The sequence below is a fragment of the Schistocerca nitens genome, chromosome 3, assembly GCF_023898315.1.
Source record: "Schistocerca nitens isolate TAMUIC-IGC-003100 chromosome 3, iqSchNite1.1, whole genome shotgun sequence".
Taxonomy (NCBI): Eukaryota; Metazoa; Arthropoda; class Insecta; order Orthoptera; family Acrididae; genus Schistocerca; species Schistocerca nitens.
In genome coordinates, this window is record NC_064616.1 from 974,770,834 (window position 1) to 974,797,804 (window position 26,971).

Sequence of the window (26,971 nt, forward strand, 5' to 3'; positions counted from 1 at the left end):
CTCTGTTGTTCCAATCTCGTATAGCGCGGAAAGAACGAACACCTATATCTTACCGTACGAGCTCTGATTTCCGTTATTTTATCATGGCGACCGTTTCTCCCTATGTAAGTCGGCGTCAACAAAATATTTTCGCATTCGGAGGAGAAAGTTGGTGATTGGAATTTCGTGAGGAGATTCCGCCGCAACGAAAAACACTTTGTTTTAATGATGTCCACGACAAATCCTGGATCATTTGAGTGACACTATCTCCCCTATTTGGCGATATTACGAAACGCTCTGCCCTTCTTTGAACGTTTTCGATGTACTCCGTCAATCCTATCTGGTAAGGATCCCACACCGCGCAGCAGTATTCTAAAAGAGGACGGGCAAGCGTAGTGTAGGCAGTCTCCTTAGTAGATCTGTTACATTTTCTAAGTGTCCTTCAGTCTTTGGTTAACCTTACCCACAACATTTTCTTCGTGTTCCTTCCAATTTAAGTTGTTCGTAATTGTAATTCCTAGGTATTTAGTTCAATTTATGGCTTTTAGATTAGACTGATTTATCGTGTAACCGAAGTTTAACGAGTTCCTTTTAGCACTCATGTGGATGACCTGACACTTTTCGATATTGAGGGTCAAATGACAATTTTCGCTCCATACAGGTATCTTTTCTGAACCGTTTTGCAATTTTTTTGATCATCTGATGACTTTATTAGTCGATATACCACAGCGTCATCTGCAAACAATCTAAGAGGGCTGCTCATATAGTCTCCCAAATCGTTTATATACACTCCTGGAAATGGAAAAAAGAACACATTGACACCGGTGTGTCAGACCCACCATACTTGCTCCGGACACTGCGAGAGGGCTGTACAAGCAATGATCACACGCACGGCACAGCGGACACACCAGGAACCGCGGTGTTGGCCGTCGAATGGCGCTAGCTGCGCAGCATTTGTGCACCGCCGCCGTCAGTGTCAGCCAGTTTGCCGTGGCATACGGAGCTCCATCGCAGTCTTTAACACTGGTAGCATGCCGCGACAGCGTGGACGTGAACCGTATGTGCAGTTGACGGACTTTCAGCGAGGGCGTATAGTGGGCATGCGGGAGGCCGGGTGGACGTACCGCCGAATTGCTCAACACGTGGGGCGTGAGGTCTCCACAGTACATCGATGTTGTCGCCAGTGGTCGGCGGAAGGTGCACGTGCCCGTCGACCTGCGACCGGACCGCAGCGACGCACGGATGCACGCCAAGACCGTAGGATCCTACGCAGTGCCGTAGGGGACCGCACCGCCACTTCCCAGCAAATTAGGGACACTGTTGCTCCTGGGGTATCGGCGAGGACCATTCGCAACCGTCTCCATGAAGCTGGGCTACGGTCCCGCACACCGTTAGGCCGTCTTCCGCTCACGCCCCAACATCGTGCAGCCCGCCTCCAGTGGTGTCGCGACAGGCGTGAATGGAGGGACGAATGGAGACGTGTCGTCTTCAGCGATGAGAGTCGCTTCTGCCTTGGTGCCAATGATGGTCGTATGCGTGTTTGGCGCCGTGCAGGTGAGCGCCACAAACAGGACTGCATACGACCGAGGCACACAGGGCCAACACCCGGCATCATGGTGTGGGGAGCGATCTCCTACACTGGCCGTACACCACTGGTGGTCGTCGAGGGGACACTGAATAGTGCACGGTACATCCAAACCGTCATCGAACCCATCGTTCTACCATTCCTAGACCGGCAAGGGAACTTGCTGTTCCAACAGGACAATGCACGTCCGCATGTATCCCGTGCCACCCAACGTGCTCTAGAAGGTGTAAGTCAACTACCCTGGCCAGCAAGATCTCCGGATCTGTCCCCCATTGAGCATGTTTGGGACTGGATGAAGCGTCGTCTCACGCGGTCTGCACGTCCAGCACGAACGCTGGTCCAACTGAGGCGCCAGGTGGAAATGGCATGGCAAGCCGTTCCACAGGACTACATCCAGCATCTCTACGATCGTCTCCATGGGAGAATAGCAGCCTGCATTGCTGCGAAAGGTGGATATACACTGTACTAGTGCCGACATTGTGCATGCTCTGTTGCCTGTGTCTATGTGCCTGTGGTTCTGTCAGTGTGATCATGTGATGTTTCTGACCCCAGGAATGTGTCAATAAAGTTTCCCCTTCCTGGAACAATGAATTCACGGTGTTCTTATTTCAATTTCCAGGAGTGTAGATACGGAACAGCATAGGGCCTATCTATATCTACATCATACTCCACAAGTCACCTAATGGTGTGGGGCGGAGGGTAGCAAAAGCCTCCCGGAAATCCAGAAATACGGAATCAATTTGAAATCCCTTGACAACAGCACTCAACACTTAAAGCGAGTAAAGAGCTAGTTGTGTTTCACAAGAACGATGTTTTCTAAATCCATGTTGACTGTGTGTCGACAGACCGTTTTCTTCAAGGTAATTTACAATGTTCGAAAACAATATATGTTCCACAACCCTACTGCATATCGACGTTAATGATATGGGACTGTAATTTAGTGGATTATTCCTGCTACCCTTCTTGAATATTGGTGTGGCCTGTGCAACTTTCCAGTCTTTGGGTACGGATCTTCCGTCGAGCGAACGGTTGTATATGATTGTTAAGTGTGGAGCTATTGCATCAGCATACTCAGAAAGGAACCTAATTGGTATACAGTCTACCCCAGAAGAGTTGCGTTTATTAAGTGATTTAAGTTGCTTCACTACTCCGAGGGTATTTACTTCTACGTTATTCCCATTGGCAGCTGTTCTTCATTTGAATTCTGGAATATTTACTTCGTCTTCTTTTACGAAGGCATTTGGAAGGCTGTGCTTAGTAACTCTGCTTTGGCAGCACTGTCTTCGGTAGTATCTCAATTGCTATCACGCAGAGAAGGTATTGATTGTGTCTTGACGATAGCATACTTCACATACGACCAGAATCACTTTGGATGTTCTGTCAGGTTTCGAGAGAAAGTTCCGTTGTGGGAACTATTACAAGCGTCTCGCATTGAAGTCCGCGCTAAATTTCATGCTTCTGTAAAAGACCGCAAATCTTGGGGATTTTGCGTGTGTTTAAATTTGGCATGTTTGTTTCCTTGTTTCTGCAACAGTGTTATGACCCGTTTTGTGTACCAAGGAGCATCAGCTCCGTCGTTTGTTAATTTATTTGGTATAAGTCTCTCAATTGCTGCCGATACTATTTCTTTGAATTCAATCCACATCTGGTCTACACTTATATTATTAATTTGGAATGACTGGAGATTGTCTCTCAGGAAGGCGTCATGTGAATTTTTATCTGCATTTTTGAATAAGTATATTTTTCATTTATTTCTGGAGGATTTGGGGGTTACAATATTCAGTTTCGCGACGACAACCCTGTGTTCACTAATCCCAGATCCGTTTTAATGCTCGTTATTAACTCACGATTATTTGTTGCTAAGAGGTCAAGTTTGTTTTCAGAACCGTTTACTATTCGCGTGGGCTCATGAACTACCTGCTCGAAATAATTTTCAGAGAATGTATTTAGCACAGTTTCGGATGATGTTTTATGCCTACCTCCGGATTTAAAAATGTATTTTCGCCAACATATCGAGGGTAAATCAACGTCACCACCAACTATAATCGTATGAGTCGGGTATGTGTTTGAATTCAAACTCAAGTTTCCTTTGAACCTTTCAGCAGCTGTATTATCTGAATTGGGAGATTGGTAAAAAGATCCAACTATTATTTTATTCCGGTTGCCAACAATGACCTTTGCCCATACTAACTCACAGGAAGTTTCTACTTCAATTTGGCGACAAGATAAACTACTTCCGACAGCAACAAACACGCCACCGCCAACCGTGTTTAGCCTATCATTTCGGAACACCGTTAGGTTCTTCGCAAAAATTTCGGCTGAGCTTGTCTCCGGCTTTAGCCAGGTTTCAGTGCCTATAACGATTTGAGAAACAGTGCTTTCTATTAGCGCTTGGAGCTGCGGTACTTTCCCAACACAGCTACGACAGTTTAAAACTGTTATACCAATGGTTCCTGTTTCTACGTTCTTTCTGTGTTCGGCATACACATTTTGTGACTGAATCCCTTTTTTTTTTGTTTTCCAGGGACTCTCTAACCTAAAAAAACCGCCCAGTCCACGCCACACAGCCCCTGCTACCCGTGTAGCTGCCTCCTGCGTACAGTGGACTCCTGACCTTTTCGGCAGAACCCGAAACCCAACTACCCATTGGTTCAAATGGTTCAAATGGCTCTGAGCACTATAGGACTTAACTTATGAGGTCATCAGCCCCTAGAACTTAGAACTACTTAAACCTAACTAACCTAAGGACATCACACACATCCATGCCAGAGGCAGGATTCGAACCTGCGACCTAGAGGCCGCGCGGCTCCAGACTGTAGCGCCTACAACCGCTCGGCCACCCCGGCCGGCAACCACCCATTGGCGCCAAGTCAAGGAATCTGCAGCCTACACGATCGCAGAACGGTCTGAGCCTCTGATTCAGACACCCCACTCGGCTTTGTACTAGAGGTCCGCAATCGGTCCTGTCGACTATGCTGCAAATGGTGAGCTCTGCTTTCATCTCACAAGCAAGACTGGCAGCCTTTACCACTTCAGTTAGACGCTCGAAGCCAGAGAGAATCTCTTCTGATCCAAAGTGACACACATGATTGGTACCGACGTGAGCTACCAACTGCAGTTAGCTGTACCCTGTGCTCTTCATGGCATCTGGGAGGACCCGTTCCACATCTGGAATGACTCCACCCAGTATGCACACGGAGTGCTTTCGTACCCTTCTTGGCAGCCATGTCCCTAAGAGACCCTATAACGCGCCTAACGTTGGAGCTCCCAACAATCAATAATCCCACCCTCTGCGACTGTCCAGGTCTTGCAGGCTGAGAGGTTTCCTCTGAAACAGGACAAGCGACGGCATCTGGCTGAGTGACAGTGTCAGCCACAGACAGCACCTGGAACCTGTTTGTCAGACTTACCGGGGAGGCCTTACGTGCGGCCCGCTGGGAAGTCTTTCGCCGCCTGCTACGCCCCGAGGCGATTTCCCACTCGACCACAGGTGAGGGGTCAACCTCAGTGCGAGCAGTAACTGTGCTGGCCACTGGTGAGGAACGATCGGAGGACTCGGACGTGCTGGACGTCCGTTGGATCCCCACGACCAGCCCACAACAGTTGTGCGCATTCACTGAAGGCTCGAACTGTGTAACTGAAGCCATCACAGCCTGAAGCTGAGAGCGAAGTGTCACCAACTCGGCTCGCATCCGCACGCAACAATCACAGTCCCTGTCCATACTAAAGACCTTGGAAAACTAAACTACCCAGATAAACAGACTGTCGGCACGTGCTGACGAACTCTACTGTAGACACTGACGAAAACGCAGGAACTGTGTCTAATAAATTATATGTAAAAATAAATGTAAATGTCGTGTGACTAGCGCCTCTCGTCGGGTAGTCCGTTCGCCAGGTGCAAGTCTTTCGGTTTGACGTCATTTCGGCGACTTGCGGGTCGAATAAATTCGATTAATACACGGAGAAGCTTATCTCACTAGGGGTAAGATAGATACTGCCTACAGGAAAATTAAAGAGACCTTTGGAGAAAAGAGGCAACGGCCTTGCCGCAGTGGCTACACCGGTTCCCGTGAGATCACCGAAGTTAAGCGCTGTCGGGCGTGGCCGGCGCTTGGATGGGTCACCATCCCGCCGCCACGTGCTGTTGCCATTTTTCGGGGTGCACTCAGCCTCGTGATGCCAATTGAGGAGCTACTCGACTGATTAGTAGCGGCTTCGGTCAGAGAATACCGTCCTAACGGTCGGGAGTGCGGTGTGCTGACCACACGCCCCTCCTTATCCGCATCCTCCTCGGAAGATGACACGGCGGCCGGACGGTCCCGGAAGGGCCACTTGTGGCCTACAGACGGAGCTTTTTTGGAGAAAAGTGAGCCACTTGTATGAATATCAAGAGCTCAGATGGAAACCCAGTTCTAAGCAAAGAAGGGAAAGCAGAAAGGTGGAAGGAGTATATAGAGGATCTATACAACGGCGATGTACTTGAGGACAATATTATGGAAATGGAAGAGGATGTAGATGAAATGGGAGATACGATACTGCGTGAAGAGTTTGACAGAGTACTGAAGGACCTGAGTCGAAACAAGGCCCCGGGAGTAGACAACATTCCATTGGACTACTGACGGCCTTGGGAGAGCCAGTCCTGACAAAACTCTACCATCTGGTGAGCAAGATGTATGAGACAGGCGAAATACCCTCAGACTTCAAGAAGAATATAATAATTCCAATCCCAAAGAAAGCAGGTATTGACAGATGTGAAAATTACCTAACTATCAGTTTAATAAGTCACAGCTGCAAAATACTAACGCGAATTCTTTACAGACGAATGGAAAAACTGGTAGAAGCCGACCTCGGCGAAGATCAGTTTGGATTCAGCAGAAATGTTGGAATACGTGAGGCAATACTGACCCTACTACGTATCTTAGAAAATAGATTAAGGAAAGGCAAACCTACATTTCTAGCATTTGTGGACTTAGAGAAAGCTTTTGACAATGTTGACTGGAATACTCTCTTTCAAATTCTAAAGGTGGCAGGGGTAAAATACAGGGAGCGAAAGGCTATTTACAATTTGTACAGAAACCAGATGGCAGTTATAAGAGTCGAGGGGCATGAAAGGGAAGCAGTGGTTGGGAAGGGAGTGAGACAGGGTTGTAGCCTGTCCCCGATGTTATTCAATCTGTATATTGAGCAAGCAGTAAAGGAAACAAAAGAAAAATTCGGAGTAGGTATTAAAGTCCATGGAGAAGATATAAAAACGTTGAGGTTCGCCGATGACATTGTAATTCTGTCAGAGACAGCAAAGGACTTGGAACAGCTGTTGGACAGTGTCTTGAAAGGAGGATATAAGATGAACATCAACAAAAGCAAAACAAGGATAATGGAATGTAGTCGAATTAAGTCGGGTGATGCTGAGGGAATTAGATTGGGAAATGAGACACTTAAAGTAGTAAAGGAGTTTTGCTATTTGGGGAGCAAAATAACTGATGATGGTCGAAGTAGAGAGGATAGAAAATGTAGACTGTCAATGGCAAGGAAAGCGTTTCTGAAGAAGAGAAATTTGTTAGCGTCGAGTATAGATTTAAGTGTCAGGAAGTCGTTTCTGAAAGTATTTGTATGGAGTGTAGCCATGTATGGAAGTGAAACGTGGACGATAAATAGTTTGGACAAGAAGAGAATAGAAGCTTTCGAAATGTGGTGCTACAGAAGAATGCTCAAGATCGGATGGGTAGATCACATAACTAATGAGGAGGTATTGAATAGAATTGGAGAGAAGAGGAGTTTGTGGCACAACTTGACTAGAAGAAGGGATCGGTTGGTAGGACATGTTCTGAGGCATCAAGGGATCACCAATTTAGTATTGGAGGGCAGCGTGGAGGGTAAAAATCGTAGAGGGAGACCAAGAGATGAATACACTAAGCAGATTCAGAAGGATGTAGGTTGCAGTAAGTACTGGGAGATTTAGAAGCTTGCACAGGATAGAGTAGCATGGAGAGCTGTATCAAACCAGTCTCAGGACTGAAGACAACAACAAACACGGAGAATCAAAAACCTTACTACCGAAGCACTCAGGTGAAATTAAATAATTCACCTCTGATTAGGAACTTGTAATACGTCACAAAATCGGTTTACCTTCCGACGCAAACGAAAACGCGAGAACTGTGGCAATTAGATATTAGATTAACACGCAGAAACTCAAGAAACTAAACTGTTAAAGGACACAGATGATACTACAAAATTCGTTCCTCGTTAGGAACTCTTAAGTCATAAAATAGGTTATTTCCTTGTTCGTGTGTCTCTATCTCGGCCGGCTGCTGCTGCCTGTGACAAAGTATAATCGAACTAGCGATCGAGCGATTCCCAGTCTCGACCACTATTGATTATTTTTTATGTTTATGGACGTTACGTTTCATATAAATGCATGTGGAACATGGACCTTTGTTTAAAAATTTGCATCGGTTAGGAATCAAACCCAGGCCGCCCACCTGGTAGGTGAGTACTTAAACAGAGAGCGAAGCCACCAGTTGGAAAAGCGACCTCACCTAAGGGTATTAAAGACAATCAGATAATTTAAAGACTGATATTCTCGAGTACTTTTTAGGGTTGTTTTGAATTTCTTTGTGAAACTGATATTTGAATTCTGAACTTCACGTACCATAAATATAAAAAATTACAAAAATTCGATTTCTGTGTGGTCTCCTTGTCAGATTTGGGTAGTTAATCAGCCGTTTCCTCTTTTTTTCAGAAGTCCAATGTCTTACCACTGAAGATGGGTCTACTTGTTTAGGAAATAAGCTACGTTTGTCCCTTTCCAGATTCCGTATCTTCACCGTTTGTCTTTTTTCGGCGTCGACGAGATTTTCATCTCTGATGCAACGTTTGCTGCCGCCGGACAATGCTCAAGTTTTTTTTTTTTTTCCTTTTCTGTTATTTCTTTCGTCCGCCCTTCGTAGACGAAAGTGGACAGCCCATCGTAAAAATTTTCTCTCTTCAACCTAAATAATTTTAAAAATAAAAATACGTTTATTATAAGGATAAGGTATAGGGTGTTCCACGTACGACGCAAGTGCTGTGTCTGGGAACCAGTACTGGGGAACAAGGCCCGGTCCTCGGCAGGTGTCGTAAGGTTAGACAGTTTAGGAACAGCCTTGAGAACAAATCCGAGATAATACGTTCAACACTTCTAGATTGGTATTTGAGTAGTTTCTGCTCACAGGAACAGCGCACAACCTCAAACAGAAATCTTACAAAGTAACAGTAGTGCGTCGACTGGCCAATTCAGAGACTGTTTACGTCAGTACTGCAACTGGCTGCTGCAGTCTGTGCGTTATGAGGAGAACGACACTGCGATTCTCCTTTTTTCTGGTGATGCATGAACTTGCTGAACAATCGATAATGGTGTTATGAAAATGCTCATCAGTTCCATGAATGGCCTCTGCATGATGTGAAAACTACAGCGTGCTGTGCAGCTAACGCAACATCAATTACTAGACCGATCTTTACCCATCAAACCATAACTTCTGAATGGCATGCGAACAGTATGTTGCAACTTTTTCATATAACTGACAACTAACGAAAAGACCTACTGTTATTTAATGCGGAATAGTGCAAGAGCACCCAGTGCCATGTATGTATGACAGTATTAAAAGGATAGTTTCATTCACCGAAAACTTCTTTCCAGTCAGAGACTGTGGTTCATCTACAAAGTCTCGTGGCCAATGGGACATTAAACTCCAATCTTTCCTACTTCTGCTGACCCATTTCCCTAAATTACAAGTATACATATATATAGTTGAACCCACGGCTGTATTCTTGCTAGTTTCTTACGAAACATGAGTATATTGCTCTACAGAACTGGAAGGGAGTAAGTGACGTACAGGCATCATCCACAACTAAGGACCATAATCTCACGGTAAACAGACATACTGGCAACCAGCATACGCTCCGTTATTGGTATCGTTACAAACTAGGCAAGTTATTGCCACGAACCACGCACTATGTGAAGACGAAGATCGAGGCTAATTCGATAGCCAAAAAATAGAACGGATGTTATGATTGCAACTAACGAGCACTCAAACTTTTATCAATAAAAAGAGCCTGAATCGTCATAAATAACAACAATCCATACAACCAGACTAATAAATTAAAGCTGAGGTCCAGAAAATCGAGGTACCAGTTTTATTCGAATATCAGCGTAACGAAGGCTTCAGCGTCGAGATACAAACTGCCCCTCCAACCACTGATCCATGTATGTATAATGTTGTACAGAACTTGTGGGCAAAAATAACTTTTACTGCCAAGTAACATAGCTCGATGAAACTTGCACCATATAAATGATGAACTGCTACAATATAATACAAAAGGTAACTGAAAGAAATACACAACGAAACGAACAGAAATGACACCTTTATTCAAAAACAATATGTAGTAACCAAAACCAACCGCGGGAACGCCTTGGGCTGCGGATCGGAGCCGCCAGGCGGGGAAGCCGCCGGCGGTGGAGCACGCACCACCGGGTAAACACAGGACGAGTCGGACGACAGACCAACGACAACCGACAACAACCGACGACGACCTACTGTGACCGACACAACAAGCAAGAGATAAACCATGGAGGCTTGTAGAAACCACAACACCAAACACAAACAGTAAATCCACTCGGAACCAGAGCCAGGCAAATGTCAACAACGACCAACGACCAGAACGCCGAGATAGAGACGCAATCCAGAGCGAGTACCAGACTGACTGGACTAGATTTTTTTTTCTTTATTGTGATTTCATTCCCCTGTCCCATATGGGCAGGGGAGGGCTATCAGCGGCACAATCCGCCGCTCTTCAGCCAAGTGACATGAACTTAAAATAAGAATAAAGTGGTACATACATAAGGCGATAAAGGGTAACTTAATACAGAATAATGGAAGGAAATGAAGGTAAAAAATATAGACTAACACGGAGACGTTCATGGAGGACAGTTAAAAAAAGTCACCAGAAGGTTAAAAAATACAGTTGGCGATTCGTCAAAACTCAGAGAAGACACTGAATGGACATGCACACGTTAAAAGTCGGCCACAGTAGTAAAAACACTCCAGAACAAGACACTTAAAACCCACTTGGAGCACACACGACGAAGAATAAAACTGCCAGGCGAAACCTGCCGAGGGAAAGGGCAGAGAGCATGGAAAAGGAGGGGAGAGCAAGGGGCAGCAGGGGAATCGGCGGGATGAAGAGGCAGGAGACACGTGGGGCGGAGACGAAGAGGGAAGACAGGGCAGGAGGGAGTGCAGAGACAGTCAAAGGAGGCACAAGAGATGGAGGGGGAGTATGAGGGGGAAGCCGCTCAGGAGGAGGGAGGGGGAGGAGAGGGAGCCCTGAGGAGGAGGCAGGAAGATGAGGTTAGAGTTGGTAGGAAGGGTAGATGTCAGGGTGAAGCTCATCATCCGGGAGGGGTGGACGGTGGAAGTTGCGTTGGGAAAGGAGATGAAGGGTGTGGAGATGGAGAGAGGGTGGGACACAACGGTAAAGGCACGGCAACTGGTTGGGGGTGGAGAGGAAGGGAGACACCAGGGGGTGAGGGGGATCAAGGCGGCGGACAATATATAGTGTGCAGATGTGTTCAAGGAAAAGAAGAAGGTGGGGGGAAGGGGACGAGGTCATAGAGGATGCGCGTGGGGGGCGGAAGGCAGATTTGGAAGGCGAGGCGGAGCGCATGGCGTTCGAGGATTTGGAGGGCGTTATAGAACCGGGGAGGGGCGGAAATCCAAGCTACGCTGACATAACAGAGGATAGGGTGGATCAAGGATTTGTAGGTGTGAAGGATGGTGGAAGGATGCAGACCCCACATCCGGCCGGACAGCTTTGTTTTGGATGGTAAGGAGATGGGGAGTCCAGGTGAGGTAGTGGTCAAGTGTGAGGCCAAGGTATTTGAGGGTAGGAGTGAGGTGGATAGGACGGCCATAAATGGTGAGGTAGAAATCATGGAGGCGGAAGGAGCAGGTGGTGCAGCCTATGATGATCGCCTGGGTCTTGTAGGGATTAACACGGAGGAACCACTGGCTGCACCAAGCGGTGAATTGGTCAAGGTGGGTTTGGAGGGTACATTGGGACCGTTGAAGGGTAGGATAAAGGGCTAGGAAGGCGGTGTCATCAGCCAACTGGAGAAGGTGAACAGGAGGGGGATGTTTGGGCATGTCAGCAGTGTACAGGAGATAGAGGAGAGGGGAAAGGACAGAACCTTGGGGCACGCCGGCAGAGGGATACAAAGTATGGAAGTTGGAATTGTGGATAGTCACATAGGAGGGACGATTGGAGAGGAAGGAAGCAACGAGACGGACGACGTTGATGGGGAGAGCATAGGTCTGGAGTTTGAAGAGGAGCCCGGGATGCCAGACACAGTCATAGGCGTTCTCGAGATCAAGGGAAACAAAGATAGCAGAGCAACGGGAGTTAAGTTGGAGGGAAAGAAGATTGGTAAGGTTGAGGAGCTGGTCATCGGCGGAGAAGGAAGGCCGGAAGTCACATTGGGTAAGAGGAAGGAGGCGGTGCTGGTTAAGGTGGCGGTGAATATGGCGAGAGAGGATGGCCTCGAAGACCTTACTGAAAACGGAGGTGAGGCAGATTGGACGATAGGAAGAGGTATCAGAGGGGGGTTTGTTAGGTTTAGGGAACAGCAGGACACAGGAAGTCTTCTACAGGTTGGGGTAAAATCCAGTGGAGAGGAGGACATTGTACAGGGTAGCAAGGACAGACAGGAAGGATAGAGGGGATTCCTTGAGGTGATGGTAGGTGACGCCATCATGACCAGGGGCGGTGTTGTGTTTGGAGCGGAGGACGAGTGTGATGTCTTGTGCGGTGATGGGAGTGTTGATGTCTGAGGGGGGTAACTGATCCAAGTACTGGAAGCTAGGGGCGAGCGGGGGGACAGAGGTGTCATGCGGTCAAGGACAGTGGGGAAGAGGGAGTAATCAAAATGAGGAAGCAAAATGGTTAGCCTTACTGAGGTTGTCAGGAAAGGGTCGATCGTCATGGAGGATGGGGTAATGCGGGGTGGGATGGCTACCAGTAAGGCGGTGGAAGGCTGACCAGTACTTGGAGGAGTTGACAGGGAGGGTGGAGTTGAGGCATGTGCATGTCTGCCGCCAGTCCCAGCGTTTCTTTGCTGTAAGGAGGTTCCGGATATGTCGCTGTAATTGCTGGTGGCGGGTGAGAGTATCCCGGTGCGGAGGAAGGAGTGGTAGAGCCTGTGGAATTCATGCAGAAGAAGGACGGCCTGTGGAGGAAGCGTAGGGTGGTGAGGGTGGATGAGTTTGGTAGCGACATGAGCGTCCACAGCGTCAGTGATGGTCTTCTGAAGGAAGGAAGAGGCATGAGAGGTGAGAGGGTGGCTTTCGACCTGTAAGGCAATGGATTCCCGGTAGGCATTCAACTGGACTAGGTTTTTTTTTTCTTTATTGTATTTCAATTCCCCATCGGGGTGGGCTGGCAGCAGCATATGCTCTGCTCTTCAGCCGAAAGACATGGAACAAACAATAGAAGACATTTAAAAATAACAAAGGAGAGAATATGGTGAACATAGATATAAAAAAAGGGGGAACATCATGGAAGGCAATAGACAAAAAAACGGGGTGACTGTAAAATGGAGATAAAAAACTGTTTAAAAGTAGCACACACAAAAAGCCACACACTGCAACAATTAAAAGAACACAAGACACAGTATGACTGGAGCATAAAAAGGTATTGACAGATGGTGTAGCACATAACAAACACTGACGGCGAACCTCAAGGCAGTACACACTTAAAAACACACCTTTTGTCGCACAGGAGAAACAGCACTAAACACGACACTGATGTGACACACTGATGATGATCAAAACATAGGATCTGCCAGGTGCAAGGAGATGAGGGAGACCAGAAGAAGGGAGGGAGGGGAAGAGATGGGGGAGATGAGTGGGGGGCGCGCTGAAGAGGACCGTGTAGGGTGGGATGTGGGAAGGAAAGAGGCAAGTATGGGGTGCAGGGTCTCAGGGGAGCGGGGGAAGGAGGAAAATCCGCTCTGGGAGAAGGAGGGAAGAGGAAAAAGGGGGCCCTGGGGAGGTGAGGGGGGGGGGGGAACAAGGCCAGGTTATAGTTGGAAGGAAGGGTAGATGTCACGGCGAAGTTCACCATCCGGGAGGGGGAGGTGTTGGAAATTGCCCTGATGAAGGAGATGGAGGGTGTGGAGGTGGAGAGAGGGAGGGATACAGCGATAGAGGCGCGGCAACGTGCAGGGGTGGAGAGGAAGGAGGAAACCAGAGGGTGGGGGGGATCAAGCCTGCGGACAATGTAAAGGATGCGGAGATGTTGGAGGAACAGGAGGAGGCGGGGGAAGGGGATCAGTTCATACAGGAGCCGTGTGGGGGAAGGAAGGCGGATACAGAAGGCAAGGTGGAGCGCATGGCGTTCAAGGATTTGGATGGACTAGGGCATAGCGGGTCCCATAGCTGCGCGAGAGCCGCTGCGCGGAATAGCCGCCGCGGAGGCGGAGCCCTCTATGGGCTGGCCACGTCCATTTGTTCTGGCTCGTGTTCGACTTCCGCGGCGGGAGGTACTAGACAATAATTACACTGAAGTCGCCGCGATTTACGACGGTCTCTTAGATGTTAAAAAAGCCGGGGCATAGTTCTTAATAGAGTGTGTGATCACCATAGACATCAGTGCATGCTCAGCATCGTGTTCCCATGGTGGCCACAAGTTTGTTAAGGGGTTCTAGCGGTAGGGCATCCCACTCCTCCACCAGTGCGGCTGACAGCTTTTGGATGGTCGTTGGTATGTGTGGATGAGCTGCAGTACGTCTCCCCAATGAATCTTGTAGGAAGGGCTTATTTCAATAGTGGTACAAGTCCATTTTTGTTCATATTGAGATACAGAGTCCTAAAGTTAAATGAGCACTGAAAAATCTGCATTTGAGATATTCAAGCATATGGCTTCTTGCTAGAGATGAACCTTTCTTTCTCTTTGTTTGGCTCATTAATTTCAGAAGCATTATAGACAGAAAAGTGGAGGTAATGGACTTGAGCCACTATTGAAATAAGCCGTTCATATGTGCTCGGGGAACGGGCAGGCAAGTCCATTCGCCAAATATTCTCTTGAGCAGCACGATGTGCGGGCTGAGGCTCGGCCTGTCTGCTTTGTTCGCGCAACATTTCGTTTAGTATTGCGGTGCGGCATTTTTCGGTAGGCACAATTTTTTCGTGGAGTCAGCACTTTACTCTTCGCTATTTGTTCGTAGAGTAAAGGAAGTTCACAGGTCCAGCGGTTGTTTGCACAAAAAGATGCAGTCTAGCGATCTATTGTCACAAGCCTTGTATTGCGGTGCGGCATTTTTCGGTAGGCACAATTTTTTCGTGGAGTCAGCACTTTACCCTTCGCTATTTGTTCGTAGTGTTAAGGAAGTTCACAGGTCCAGTGGTTGTTTGCACAAAAATATGCAGTCTAGCGGCTGGCTCTGAGCACCATGGGACTTAACAGCTATGGTCATCAGTCCCCTAGAACTTAGAACTACTTAAACCTAACTAACCTAAGGACAGCACACAACACCCAGCCATCACGAGGCAGAGAAAATCCCTGACCCCGCCGGGAATCGAACCCGGGAACCCGGGCGTGCAGTCTAGCGATCTATTACCACAAGCCTTTAAAAATGAATGAGACTGACAGAAGAAGTCTCAATATCGCATAATAGGTATACAGTCGTATAATAGCTGGGCTCCAAAAATTTACAATGGAATGACATTACAAAGCCATGCAGAAAGAATTTAAAGATTTAGTTGACGATGAAAGAGCAAAATATTGCAATGATCGAAAGATGGCATGCATTGTGCTGTAAATCGAGAAGCACTTTGTGTCTAATTTGCAGGCATGGAATACTGGTGGTACGAATAAACTCTGGAAATTTTCCGAAGTCGCACGCATTATTCCACTGTCAATTGCGACAGTTTACAATGGGAATGAACGAAGAGGATGGAGACTTCATATACTTCTCCAAAGTTCGTTGATTAAGTCATGGGGCATACCTGGAAAGATTTTTCGATTTAAAACCAGCTTTGTTGAAACGATGAAGGAAAAACGAGAGCAGTTACGAAATTTAGCACATCCGGAATGGATTCCAGAGCTCGCATTTTAAGTGGTCTTGACAACACACTGCCCCCAGTAAGACACTGCAAGGCGAGAAACAACTTATTTCTGATTTGATGAGGATGAATTTAAAAAGAAAATCGTATTGTGGAGGGGACAAATTCTGATATAAACACCATCCATTTGCCTAAGCTCACTGGCGTTAAGGAAAATGCGAGGCTTGAAGAATTCACTGTTCCCTCGAAAGAATTACAAGGATGGTATTCTAATCGCTTGGAGGACACTGCTAATCTTACATCTGTTTTGGAGCTGTGTAGAACTTTTGCAGTTTCAGTTTACAGTAACCCTGTGAACATGCAGATGGAACTGACTGATTGTAATTCCCATTTAAAAGAAATATTCTTTTACATTTAAACTACACAAGAAGTCCATTTGCTTTTCTCAGGAAGAGATTCCACGTCTCCATTATGAGGTTGCAAATGTGGTAAAGTATTTCGATCAACATTTGTATTGTAGGGAAAGGCTGTTTTCGACTAAAAAAGTCATGATTACATTGCAACATGAGAGCAAAACCCTGCGAAATAATCTGCATCTGTCAATATGCCGACAGTTTCTACCAGACAAAAATTATGCTGTGCCTTCAGTGCGCCAAAAATAATTAATTAATACTGAAAATTTCTTTTCTTTGTAATCTGTGTTGTTGAGACATACGACATGAAATCAAGTCGCATGCAGTGCGAGTGGATTGCCATCTAAATTTAGCGTTTTAGCAGTTTCCCCTATTTCCCCTTCCTCACGCACAGACAATGTGGCGTGAGAAGTGTGCAGTAAGGCGAGAGAGCTATGGCACACGAGCAACAGCATTGCTCACGTGTTGAATTCTTGTCCCTCCCAGGTCCAAGAGCTGCTCCACATGCGCAGTTCGATGCAGTGGCGCACTGTCATCCACAAAAATGCCGAATGCACCCCTAAAAAGATACTCATGGGAAGGAGTAGCATGTCACAATAACGGTAACCAGTGAGTATTACATGTTGAAAGATCTGGAAATCAGTACGCCCATGCAACATTATGCGTTCCCACACCATAATACCTGAGCCACAAAAACGATCATTTACATCTAAATTCACAAGCCATTGTATGGCGCACGGCGCACGTTACCAAATACCACTGCTAGCCACTTCCTTTCCTGCTCAACTCGCAAATAGACCGAGGGAGAAACGGCTGTTTATAAGCCTCCGTACGAGGCTTCGTGGTACTTACACGAAATGTACGTTGGAGGTAGTAGAATCGGTCTGCAGTCAGCATAAAATGGCGGTTCTCTAAATTTTCTCAGAAGTGTTCCTCGAAAAGAACGTCGCCTTCCTTCCAGAGATTCCCATTTGAGTTCCCGAAGCATGTCCGCAACATTTACGTGCTGATGAAACCCTCAGATAACAAATCTAGCACCTCGCCTCTTCGATGTCTTCCTGTAATCCGACCTGGTGGGTATCCCGAACACTTGAGCAGTACTCAAGAATGGGTCACACTAGCGCTCTATACGCCGTCGCCTTTATAGCTGAAGTATAATTTTCAAAAACTCTCCTAATAAAACGAAGTCAAGCATTCACGTTCCCTGATACCAAGTTGACGTGCTTATTCTATTTCATATTTCTTTGCAACGTTACCCCTAGATATTTAATCGACACGACTGTGTGAAGCAACGCATTACTAACGCTATATTCGAATAGTACAGAATTGTTTTTCCTACTCATCTGCATTAACTTTTTCTACATTTAGAGTAAGCTGCCATTCATCACACAACTTGAAGTTCTGTCTACGTCATCTTGTATTTTCCTACAGTAACTCAACGACGACACCATCCCGCCGTACAACATAGCTCAACAGAAAAGAGCATAAATTGCTGTCTTCGAGACACTCACATATCGAGGATGCTGAACCGTATGCTAGGACTTAATGTTCGACAGTGATTCTGGATGCATTACATGTCCTCCCCCGTCGCCATATGAGGGTACTTCATGCACCCAGGAACATTTTCGAACATGAGCGAACTTATTGAAGACTTCCGGTATCGACGTTCTCGTAACGAATCCCATTACGAATAGCACGTGCCTATCTTAGGTTTTATACCTTGTTTTACAACTACATCTGCATCTACGTTTAAACCAATGCTCTGCAAGCCGGCTTACGGTGTGTGGTGGAGGGTATCACTATTATTTTCCCTCTTTTCCTGTTCCATTCAAGATGGTGTGTGGAAAGGGTGATTGTAAACCTTCGCATGAGCTGTAATTTCTCTGATTTTCTCGTCGTGATCATTTAGCGATATATATATGAGGAAGTAATACGTTGCCCGACTCTTCTAGAAACGTGTTCTCCTAATTTCTCTCTACATCAATCTTGTTACGTTTGCCACTGGAGTTCGTTGAGCGTCGCCGTAATGCTCTCGCACTTAGTAAACGTTCCCGTAACGACAGGCACTGCTCTTCATTGGATCTTCTTTATCTCCTTCTATTAATGCGCATTGTACACGGTCCCAGACTGATAAGCATTACTCGAGAGTCCGTAAAACAAGTGTTTCGTAAGCCATTTCTTCCGTGGATGAATTACATTTCCTTAACATTTTTCCAGTTATCCCTGTATGTCATATGATTTTGTTGCAATTATCTTTATGTGGCCATTCTGCTTTAGGTCGCTTCTGATAGTTACTCTTAGGCATTTCACGGTTTATACTGCTCCCTGTGCTCCCTGGTTGAGCGCTCAGGATGTCTAACTTCCGGGCGGAGGTCCTGGAGAACTGGAACGGGGTGCACTAATCCTGTCGGCATCGCAAGACCGTGAGGGCTGGAAGACGGAGTTGAGAGCAATGATCTTAGCAGAGGTATGGGAAGCGTCCATTGCCTGGCTTGTGGATCATAGGTGTGCCTGCAGTTGTATATCGCAAAGTAGTTTTGAATATTACAACTGCAATAATGTAACTGAAAGAAGAGACAACCAGTTCAATTTATCTGTCAGCTGCAAGTCTTCGACAGTTAAGTGAGAAATCCGTGATTAACTTTCTGTGCATGATATGAAGACAGTACCTGCTCTGCCTGGAGATTATTGGTTGGTTAAAACATTCCAATGTTGCGAATAGATGACAGAGTGCGATGCATCATCTTTAATACAAAATATTATAGAGGAAAGGAAACACGTTAACAATCACTGTTGGAAGTACTATTATGGGATACAAAAGACTAATATTAATTTTGGGGTGATGTATCTCAGTCATTTGAAGGCCATTGATTACCCACCTCCGCAGCCGAGGTCACTATCGCACGCTTGTGCGGCAGCTCTCGGCGTTACTCAAATACTTGTTTTGTAAATAAAACCGCCTTTTCCTGCTGCCACTTACTTTACTTTTCCCAGACGTATTTCGCCTTTTTCTTGCTCTGAGGCATCAGTGGGATCTATAACGATACAGTCTGGTTATTTTTAGATTATCAAACAGTTCACATCGCGATTTTTTATGCAAAAAGTAATTACTTACGATTTGCTGTGATTTGCGTTTGCGCTCATTTGGTCTGGAGGTCGCACCACTTCTTTATTACTGACAGATAAGCACAATTTTGAGTTACGTCCTTTTTCACACTGTTCGCCATGTTTCTCCTTCTTTTTGTGGTGTACTATTGTTCTTTTGCCACTCAATACAACTATTTCTTCGGACACTGTGCTTTTAACAACGTAAATACTGTAACTTCGTTAAGTGTTTCCTTCTCTTTGGTGTATTTACCTACTTGTTGCCAACCTAACGAAGTATATGTTCAAAACTAACTTCTGTTCATAATGTTAATATCGTGTGTGTTTATGAGAGCGAGAGAGTGAGCTAAAGAGTGTGTATACGTGTTTTCTTTTTTTGGTGTGTGTGTGTGTGTGTGTGTGTGTGTGTGTGTGTGTGTGTGTGTTGGAGAGGGGGGGTTGGTAGTTTGAGTTGTAGGACACATGAATGTACTAACTGTTAGCGAGTGGTTGAAAGCTTTGGTGACAGCTGTTACTCAGTTCGTATCTTGATGCTGCAAGAAATTTTCACATTTGGATAGCAAGGGGAGAAGAAGAGATGTCGTGCAGTACCTGATGACCAAAATTTGCCCAATAGACTGGATTAAATTTCGAGCCTTTCTGCGCCGATTCATGGAATTAGGTCATGTGACGCTGACGTGGTGACTCGTCCGTTGGATGGTCGAGGGCTCATCTCTAAGATGAGTAGGCTGAGGGTTTCACTTTATCCCTGCTTTCTCTCCCATACTCATAAACAACACAAACTCGGCACTAAAACTCTACATGCACTCGTCCAGTCAGCTTCACGGAGCACACACACTTAAGCCACAACACTCATGTTCCTGAACGGGAGGTGGAGGAAAGAAAGTATTTCCAAACGACCTATTAAGGATACGGCAGCCACCAACGTCATTCAACTTAATTTTGCTTTGTGCCTTATCTCTGTGATACAACCTCTGCAGTTTGCTTCACCATCGCCTTTTCCGTGGAAGTAAATCTATTCAGTTTCTATCCAAATGCTTAAGGTAGTTTTCTCAGTGTTCTTTGTCATTCTGAAAATATTAACCTTCTTCTTATTGTGGTTATATTTAAGGTCATTCAGCCTAGTTTCGAATCTGATACCACCAGCCATTTTGAAGATGTCGCGGATGTACACAAGAGGGAATGCATTACCTGTTGCCGCGCGGGATTAGCCGAGCGGTCCAAGGCGCTTCAGTCAAGGACTGTGCGGCTGGTCCCGGCGGAGGTTCGAGTCCTCCATCGGGCATGTGTGTGTGTGTGTGTGTGTTTGTCCTTAGGATAATTTAGGTTAAGTAGTGTGTAAGCTTAGGGACTGACGACCTTAGCAGTTAGGTCCCATAAGATTTCACACACATTTGAACATTTTTTTGAACATTACCTGTTGAGTCTTGAGAAATGCGCTGTTTCTTTTTTCAGTACCTGGACTTCGACAACTTGCCGGACACGAACTTCTCGTGCGACGGAAAGGTGATCGGCGGCTACTACGCCGATGTGGAGACGGGATGCCAGATGTTCCACGTGTGCACCATCGGCCAAAAAGGTGATTTCCGGGGCTCTGCAACCGCGGCTGCAATACCTCGCAAGCCGCTGAACGCTTATTACCATTTCCTACTTACCCAAATTTTCTTCTTCATTCTACAATCGCAATGTAATATTATTCAAAGAAGACTAGATTTTAACTTCCCGTCGGTGACTAGACCATCAAAGCCGGGTATCAAAAAGAAAAGGAATATTAAAAGAAGTGGTATCACACATCTAGATTACTGAGGTTGTACGCTCTCACTGCTTTGTTGAAGTAATTCTGAAGAAGTTACAAATGAAAAAACGCGCATTCTATCTGCTGGGCAGTGGGTACAGGTCCTTCTCGTCGTAGGGTCCAAACCTTTAACATTGTGATTTTTTCCAGCTAGCTTGTGGGGTGGTGTGTGGAGCTGGCGCTAGGTAATCCCATACTTGACTACTGGCAGACTGATCACCGACTGACAAAGCTGTTTTTGGGCTACAGCCAAAAGCGATCTATTAGGCAGACGAGGAAACCAACCTCGTAAACGTCCACGACAGAACGGAGAGCCATCAGTCTGATGGAATTGTGCTGCATCTCCTCACTACACATGACTTTTTCCTGTGTTCTCGAATGTATGCACTGACGAGGCACATTACTGTTATGAAGTTACCGCATACAAGAGAAAGGGCTGATACATGGGATGGAAGTAGCTCAGTCGGCAACTAATAGGTCTTCACGGCTTTCTCGCAGAGCATCCCACAGTTGTTGAAGGATGCATGGAGGCTGATTCACACAGCATCGAGATGCTTTCACAGATGCTCCATTAGTATAGGATCTGGTAAATCTGATAGTTATGTGGCTGTAACGATCCCAGTCTTCCCACGGGAGACAATCAGCATGCCCAGGTGAAAGTGACTGCCAAGGATGTATTCATGACCAATAAGCAAAAAATACCTTCCAAGTAGCTTAATGGTCTTAGACAACGCTACGACAACATTGCCTAGGCCACGAAGCTGCCGCAAAGCCACCTTGTGTTTAGTAATAGTTGCAGGGCTCTGTTCTCCAGTTCTTGTTGGACATCAAAACGTCCGTCTGTCGCAAAGTAAACGTAAAGCTGTCCTCAGTCAGAAGTCTCGTTGCTTTACTACGCATAGTATTACTGAAGATAGTACACCTGCAGATAATGAACTGACTATACCAGCCAGTTACATGAGAAATTATAGTTTAATGTGGCCACCCAACCACGGTGTATTCTGGCTTTTCCCATTAAGAGAGGTCAGAAAAAATCCTATGACCTTCGGATGATCGAATCACAGATCTTTGGATTTGTAGTCTGAGATTTACCCATTTACACAGCTGGTCTGCTAAATCACACTATCTCAATTCCATGCAAAGGTCTGGGTGAATTGTAGGAATCAATATCAAAGCAGTCTGATAGCTCTATGGGTTGTAATGATCAGTGAGTGGCTTCAGACATAGCTGACAAAATTGTGGACTCAGTTCCTCGCCGAACTGAGGGCGCTATCAATGGCGGAGGCGGTGTTACACGGGATGTCTCCTAGGAGTAATTTTTTGCCCGCTGGGATTACAACTCCATATTCGAGATTGTCAAGCTTGTACATTTCATTGGAAGTGTAGAACCTCTTCTCCTGTAGGAGTGTTGTGCGATGGCTTTGGTAATGGCACACAGCGCACATACAATAGTTGTGTTGGCTAGATAGTACCGACTAAATATCCTTGCACCGTAAGTCCACGGCTGATACCTTAACGAGTTCGATTTACTGCCACCCATGGAGCGCGCTTTGCGGCCACCGGCCTTGGCGTTCCTTCTGCTTTCCCAGCAAGGCCACTATCCATACATACATAGCTTTCCGCCTAGAGTCCTTCTTTGTGTTAGTATGTGTTACTCTGCAGAAATCTAACGCGAATTGCGGTAGCAGCAGGCACAAACCACTAAAGAGGCGAGAGGAAGGGCAAAATGGTCATTGCAGATTGAGCTGATAAACTGCAAGACCATTGTCACACAGGGACTGTGAACTTTTGTGAAAACAAAATAATGACACAACACGATTGGCCAGTTTCAGCTTTAGGTGCTGTTTTCACTTAACAACATGTTTATCAAAAGAAATTATGTTGGAATAACAGAAGAGCTCCATGAAAGTTCTGAGGATCCACTGATAAGTAACGTTAGCTTATTTCATCAGATTGTTAGAAGACCGAACAACAGAGAAGAAGACTTTCTTATGTCTTTAGAAAAAATAGAGAGCTCTGAGCAGACAGACACCCTGTGACTATTTGAACACCTGATAATCACAGGGATAGAGAAGCTGAATAAAACAGATTGCATTTTAGCTTCTTACTCATGTAGAAGTAGTATAGGAAAAGGAGGAGTTGTTGCATATACAAAGAAGTTCAGAAACTTAGAAACAAGTTGATTTGGTAGGGATCACCACATAGAAATGTGTGGTGCTTGAGAATTAGTACTGAAAATAGTTAACTTTGATTTGTAACTGTGCGTAGATCGCCAGCGGGAAATTTTGAACTGTTTACGAATCATATGGATTCGTTACTATGCTACCTGTCAGACAACATGCGGTTAATAGTTTGCGGTGATCACAGTGTAGTTTTTCTAAAGGATTCTGTTAGAATGATCTGGAAACCATATCTGGATCCTAAAACTTGATCATAGTAATTAATTTCCCAAAATGGGTAGGAAAGACGGTAAAACTTATACTGATAATGTTTTCTTTGGTGAATCTGAAAGCAATAAAATAATTGTACACTCAGTAGCAAACGCTCTTTCTGATCATGATGCACAGTTAATTGGGAGAAATAAGACAGTGCCTTATAGTATGCATTTCCCTCTGTAGAAATCAGTTAGAACAATTAATGACTCAAGGACAAACATTTTTAAGAATAGTTTACAAGAGATGACCTATGATGAAATTTATAGTGAACCAAATGTAGCCATAAAATTTGATCTATTCCATTATAAATTAATAATAACTACCTTGCCCAGATGTCTTCCACAGCTTTCACAATCCCAAGCGTAGTAAATTAAAAGAATTTGCCACAGTTGGTGGGAGAGGTAAATATAACAGTCACCCGGGATTTGAAATTGGTTTTCTATCCAGTATCTGACCGTGTAAGGCGTCGGCAACGTTTCTACTTGCAGGGGGTATTCAAAGAACTCTGACTGACGCCCCAACAACAGGGATTTACATGCACTGAGAATAAAAAATAGAGCATTGAGAATGGCTAGCTACTAGCCGAAACCTGGATCTGCATAATAAAATCTAAAAAGGACGACTGACTGCTGCACTCCACAATTTATAAATCACGTAGAGTCGCTGAGTGCATCCACTTTTAGAATGGACGGTAAGCTGATGTGGTCTCTTATTTGTTTGGACATTGGGAAAAGGCGGGAAAATATCGCAACACTAATAAAAAAGAGATTAAGGCGTAATAAAAACAGAGATATATTTTGAAATCAGAATGGAACAAAACAATGTTAAGCAGAGGACAGCCTTCTCTGGCCTCACACAATGACAAACGACACAGAAACTAAGTGCTGAATCACAGATATACGCACACAGCTAAGTCCAAACCGGTAAGAGAATGCTGAAACTTGGGAAGCAGATCAAAGTGACAAAGTGGGTGGGATAGGATGGAATTTCGGTGAATCTTACCACATGGATGGCCTAGTTAGTTTACAGTCAAAACACAATATACTCACTAAGTGAACGAAACTGTGAGTGAAATACAACGACTCTGTTATGTTCTGTTCAAAGTAATGAACAGTTAAACTGCTAACAGAGTATGGTGATAAATGTCTGCGGCAAGATGCGACCGTGAATGGTGATGATGACTGCAGTGGATGGTCGGTCCATCTGGAAGTTCGAACAGAATGGTCCTGACGTGGCGTCGGCCCAGTCTTTTTACTATTGTAGCCTCCCGAATTCAAAGAACAGCGCCATTGCCGACTACATGGGAGGCCAAGGAGCCGGATCATGGCTGATGAGACATAGTAACTGAGCACATTCTTTTTCTCGCAGGGGTTTCTCACACTGACACAGTCGCAACCGTCGGAACGGCTATTTTCGCTGTATCTCTACGCCTCCCACAAGCAAGAAAACGATCGCCTAAAACTTGAGTCATTTTTAACGGTTAATGCCATCTTGAGTAATTGTTAACGCCCATCAAAATGACGGCAGTCGAAATTTTCTTCCAGGTTTTGGTTCCTGAGTATGTTAGGAGTCATTATCATAAAGCTTCTTTTCTATAAGAAATTTCTTTAATGGTTTAATTCTTGATTGAATTTTTAAGTACCACGAAATAAAACGGATCGGTAAATTATGGATACACCGGCGGGTTCTTCATTACGAATGGATCCAGATTTTGTCACCTGATTCCTTGCTTATTGATTTCTACTCGACTCTTTCTTCGTTTTCGGTTTTGTGCGGCACCCCACGCAAGTGTCTTGGCACACGATCGTCTTGGAAAAGCTACTAACACGAGGTATTGCAATATGATTATTTGAAAGAGCTTTCCTCATAAATTAATCAGTAAGAACATGAAACAGTCTTGTAAGAAACCATGAATCACCAGAGGGATTAAAGTACATCATGAAAGGAAAAGTGAAATTTATTTGTTGGCAAGATCAAGTAATGTTCCTAGAGTATCAACACGCTGCAAAAACTACTCACAATTACTAAGAAAAATTATTAAAAATCAAGTAACATATACATTATGTCAGAAATCAGCATCTGAGACAACAGACTTAAGTTTATATCGAACTAGTATGTTGGAAAAGCAAGTCACACAAAATTCAGTCATACAGATGTTTCACCAACTTCTCCCTCTGAGACTAAGAAATAGAAGCTATCTGGGTTGATGGTTTTTCCAACAGAGCACTAAAGACTTGATCCCATTTATTAAGTGCTGTCTCTTTAGAAACATAGGCTGCCTAGAATTCAACTTTCGCTCCTTGAAAGGGCCCCCCATGAAAAACGAGTGACCTTATGACACTGGAACTTTGTGGAAACGTTTGTAAAGCCATGCGGGCGAGCAATAACGAATAATCCATTGAAAGTAGCACATTTTAGTTTCCACATGACAGGGTTCAAATCTAGTGATCTTGGTGGATACGCAGTTTGGAACGATCGGCTAAGATTCGGTTTCCTCCTGGGAGGGACCGACGGCCAATCGCACAACAAATTGCTGAAGAAGTTATTGTTGCCACGGCTGAGAATGCTGGACGTAATGTGTCATCTTCAAGCAGTGCACGAGCTGTGTCACGACAGCTGAGCATCCCAAGGTCGACGGTTCGAAATGTGCTGCGAACAATTGTGAAATTGTGTTCGTAAAAACTCCCCATTTCTCAACAACTTTTGCCACGTGACACAGATATTGTAGTAAACTTTGCTCTTAACATTTCTTGCAAGGATTGAAGTTGAAGACATGTGTCCTTGGAACATTTTTAGGAGTGTTGAAGCTCACTGGGGCAGTGAACACTCACGATTGTCGCCGCCAACGATCGTTCATGAAGTTCCCCTACATAGTGCACACGTGTTTGTGTGCTGTGACTTCATGGTATAGTTCATGATTGGTCCATTTTTCTTTGAGGAACTCTGACCCCAAGATCCAAGTATATGCATTGTGAATGGCACACATCACTGTGATCTGTTTCGGCAGCATATGATCCCTGCTCTATGGGAGACATGTGCTGTGGACTTAACTGTTTTCGTGCACGATGAAGTCCCATCTCACATTGCTCGTGAGGTCACTCGGTTACTCCGTAACACATTTGGAGAAAGCCGAATCATCAGTGGACTCTTCCAAACTGCGTGGCCACCAAGATCACCAGATTTGAACTCATTCACGTGGAAATTAAAATGCGTTTCTTTCAGTTGTTTATTCGTTATTTCTCTTCCGCATTTCCTTACAAATGTTCGCACAAAATTTCATTTTCCTACGATCACTAGTTCTTCATGGAGGATGTCTCAAGTAGCGAAAGTTTGTTTATAACCCTGTATGTAATGTATCAGTAACTAAGGGCATTTTCCAAAGAGACTGAAATATACATCATTTTCCAACACTATTGAGAAGGTGATGTACTTTATAATAACATATTAGCTGAGCAACAATAAGATATTTAGTAATTCACAGTCGGGAATTCAAACATGGTGCTCAACTGAGAATGTCATTTAAACGTTCTTTCATCATATTTGACAAGCATTAAATAATAAAA

The 26,971-nt window shown here is 45.2% G+C and overlaps 1 protein-coding gene across 1 annotated transcript in view; it reads left to right on the forward strand.

The window, feature by feature from the left end:
• Positions 1-26,971, forward strand: part of LOC126249509 (uncharacterized) — a 465,406-nt gene that overhangs the window by 369,496 nt on the left and 68,939 nt on the right. Inside the window, exon 4 of the mRNA XM_049951160.1 lies at positions 20,634-20,757. Within this exon, the coding sequence (XP_049807117.1) occupies positions 20,634-20,757 (124 nt within the window). The remainder of the gene's footprint in view (positions 1-20,633; positions 20,758-26,971) is intronic.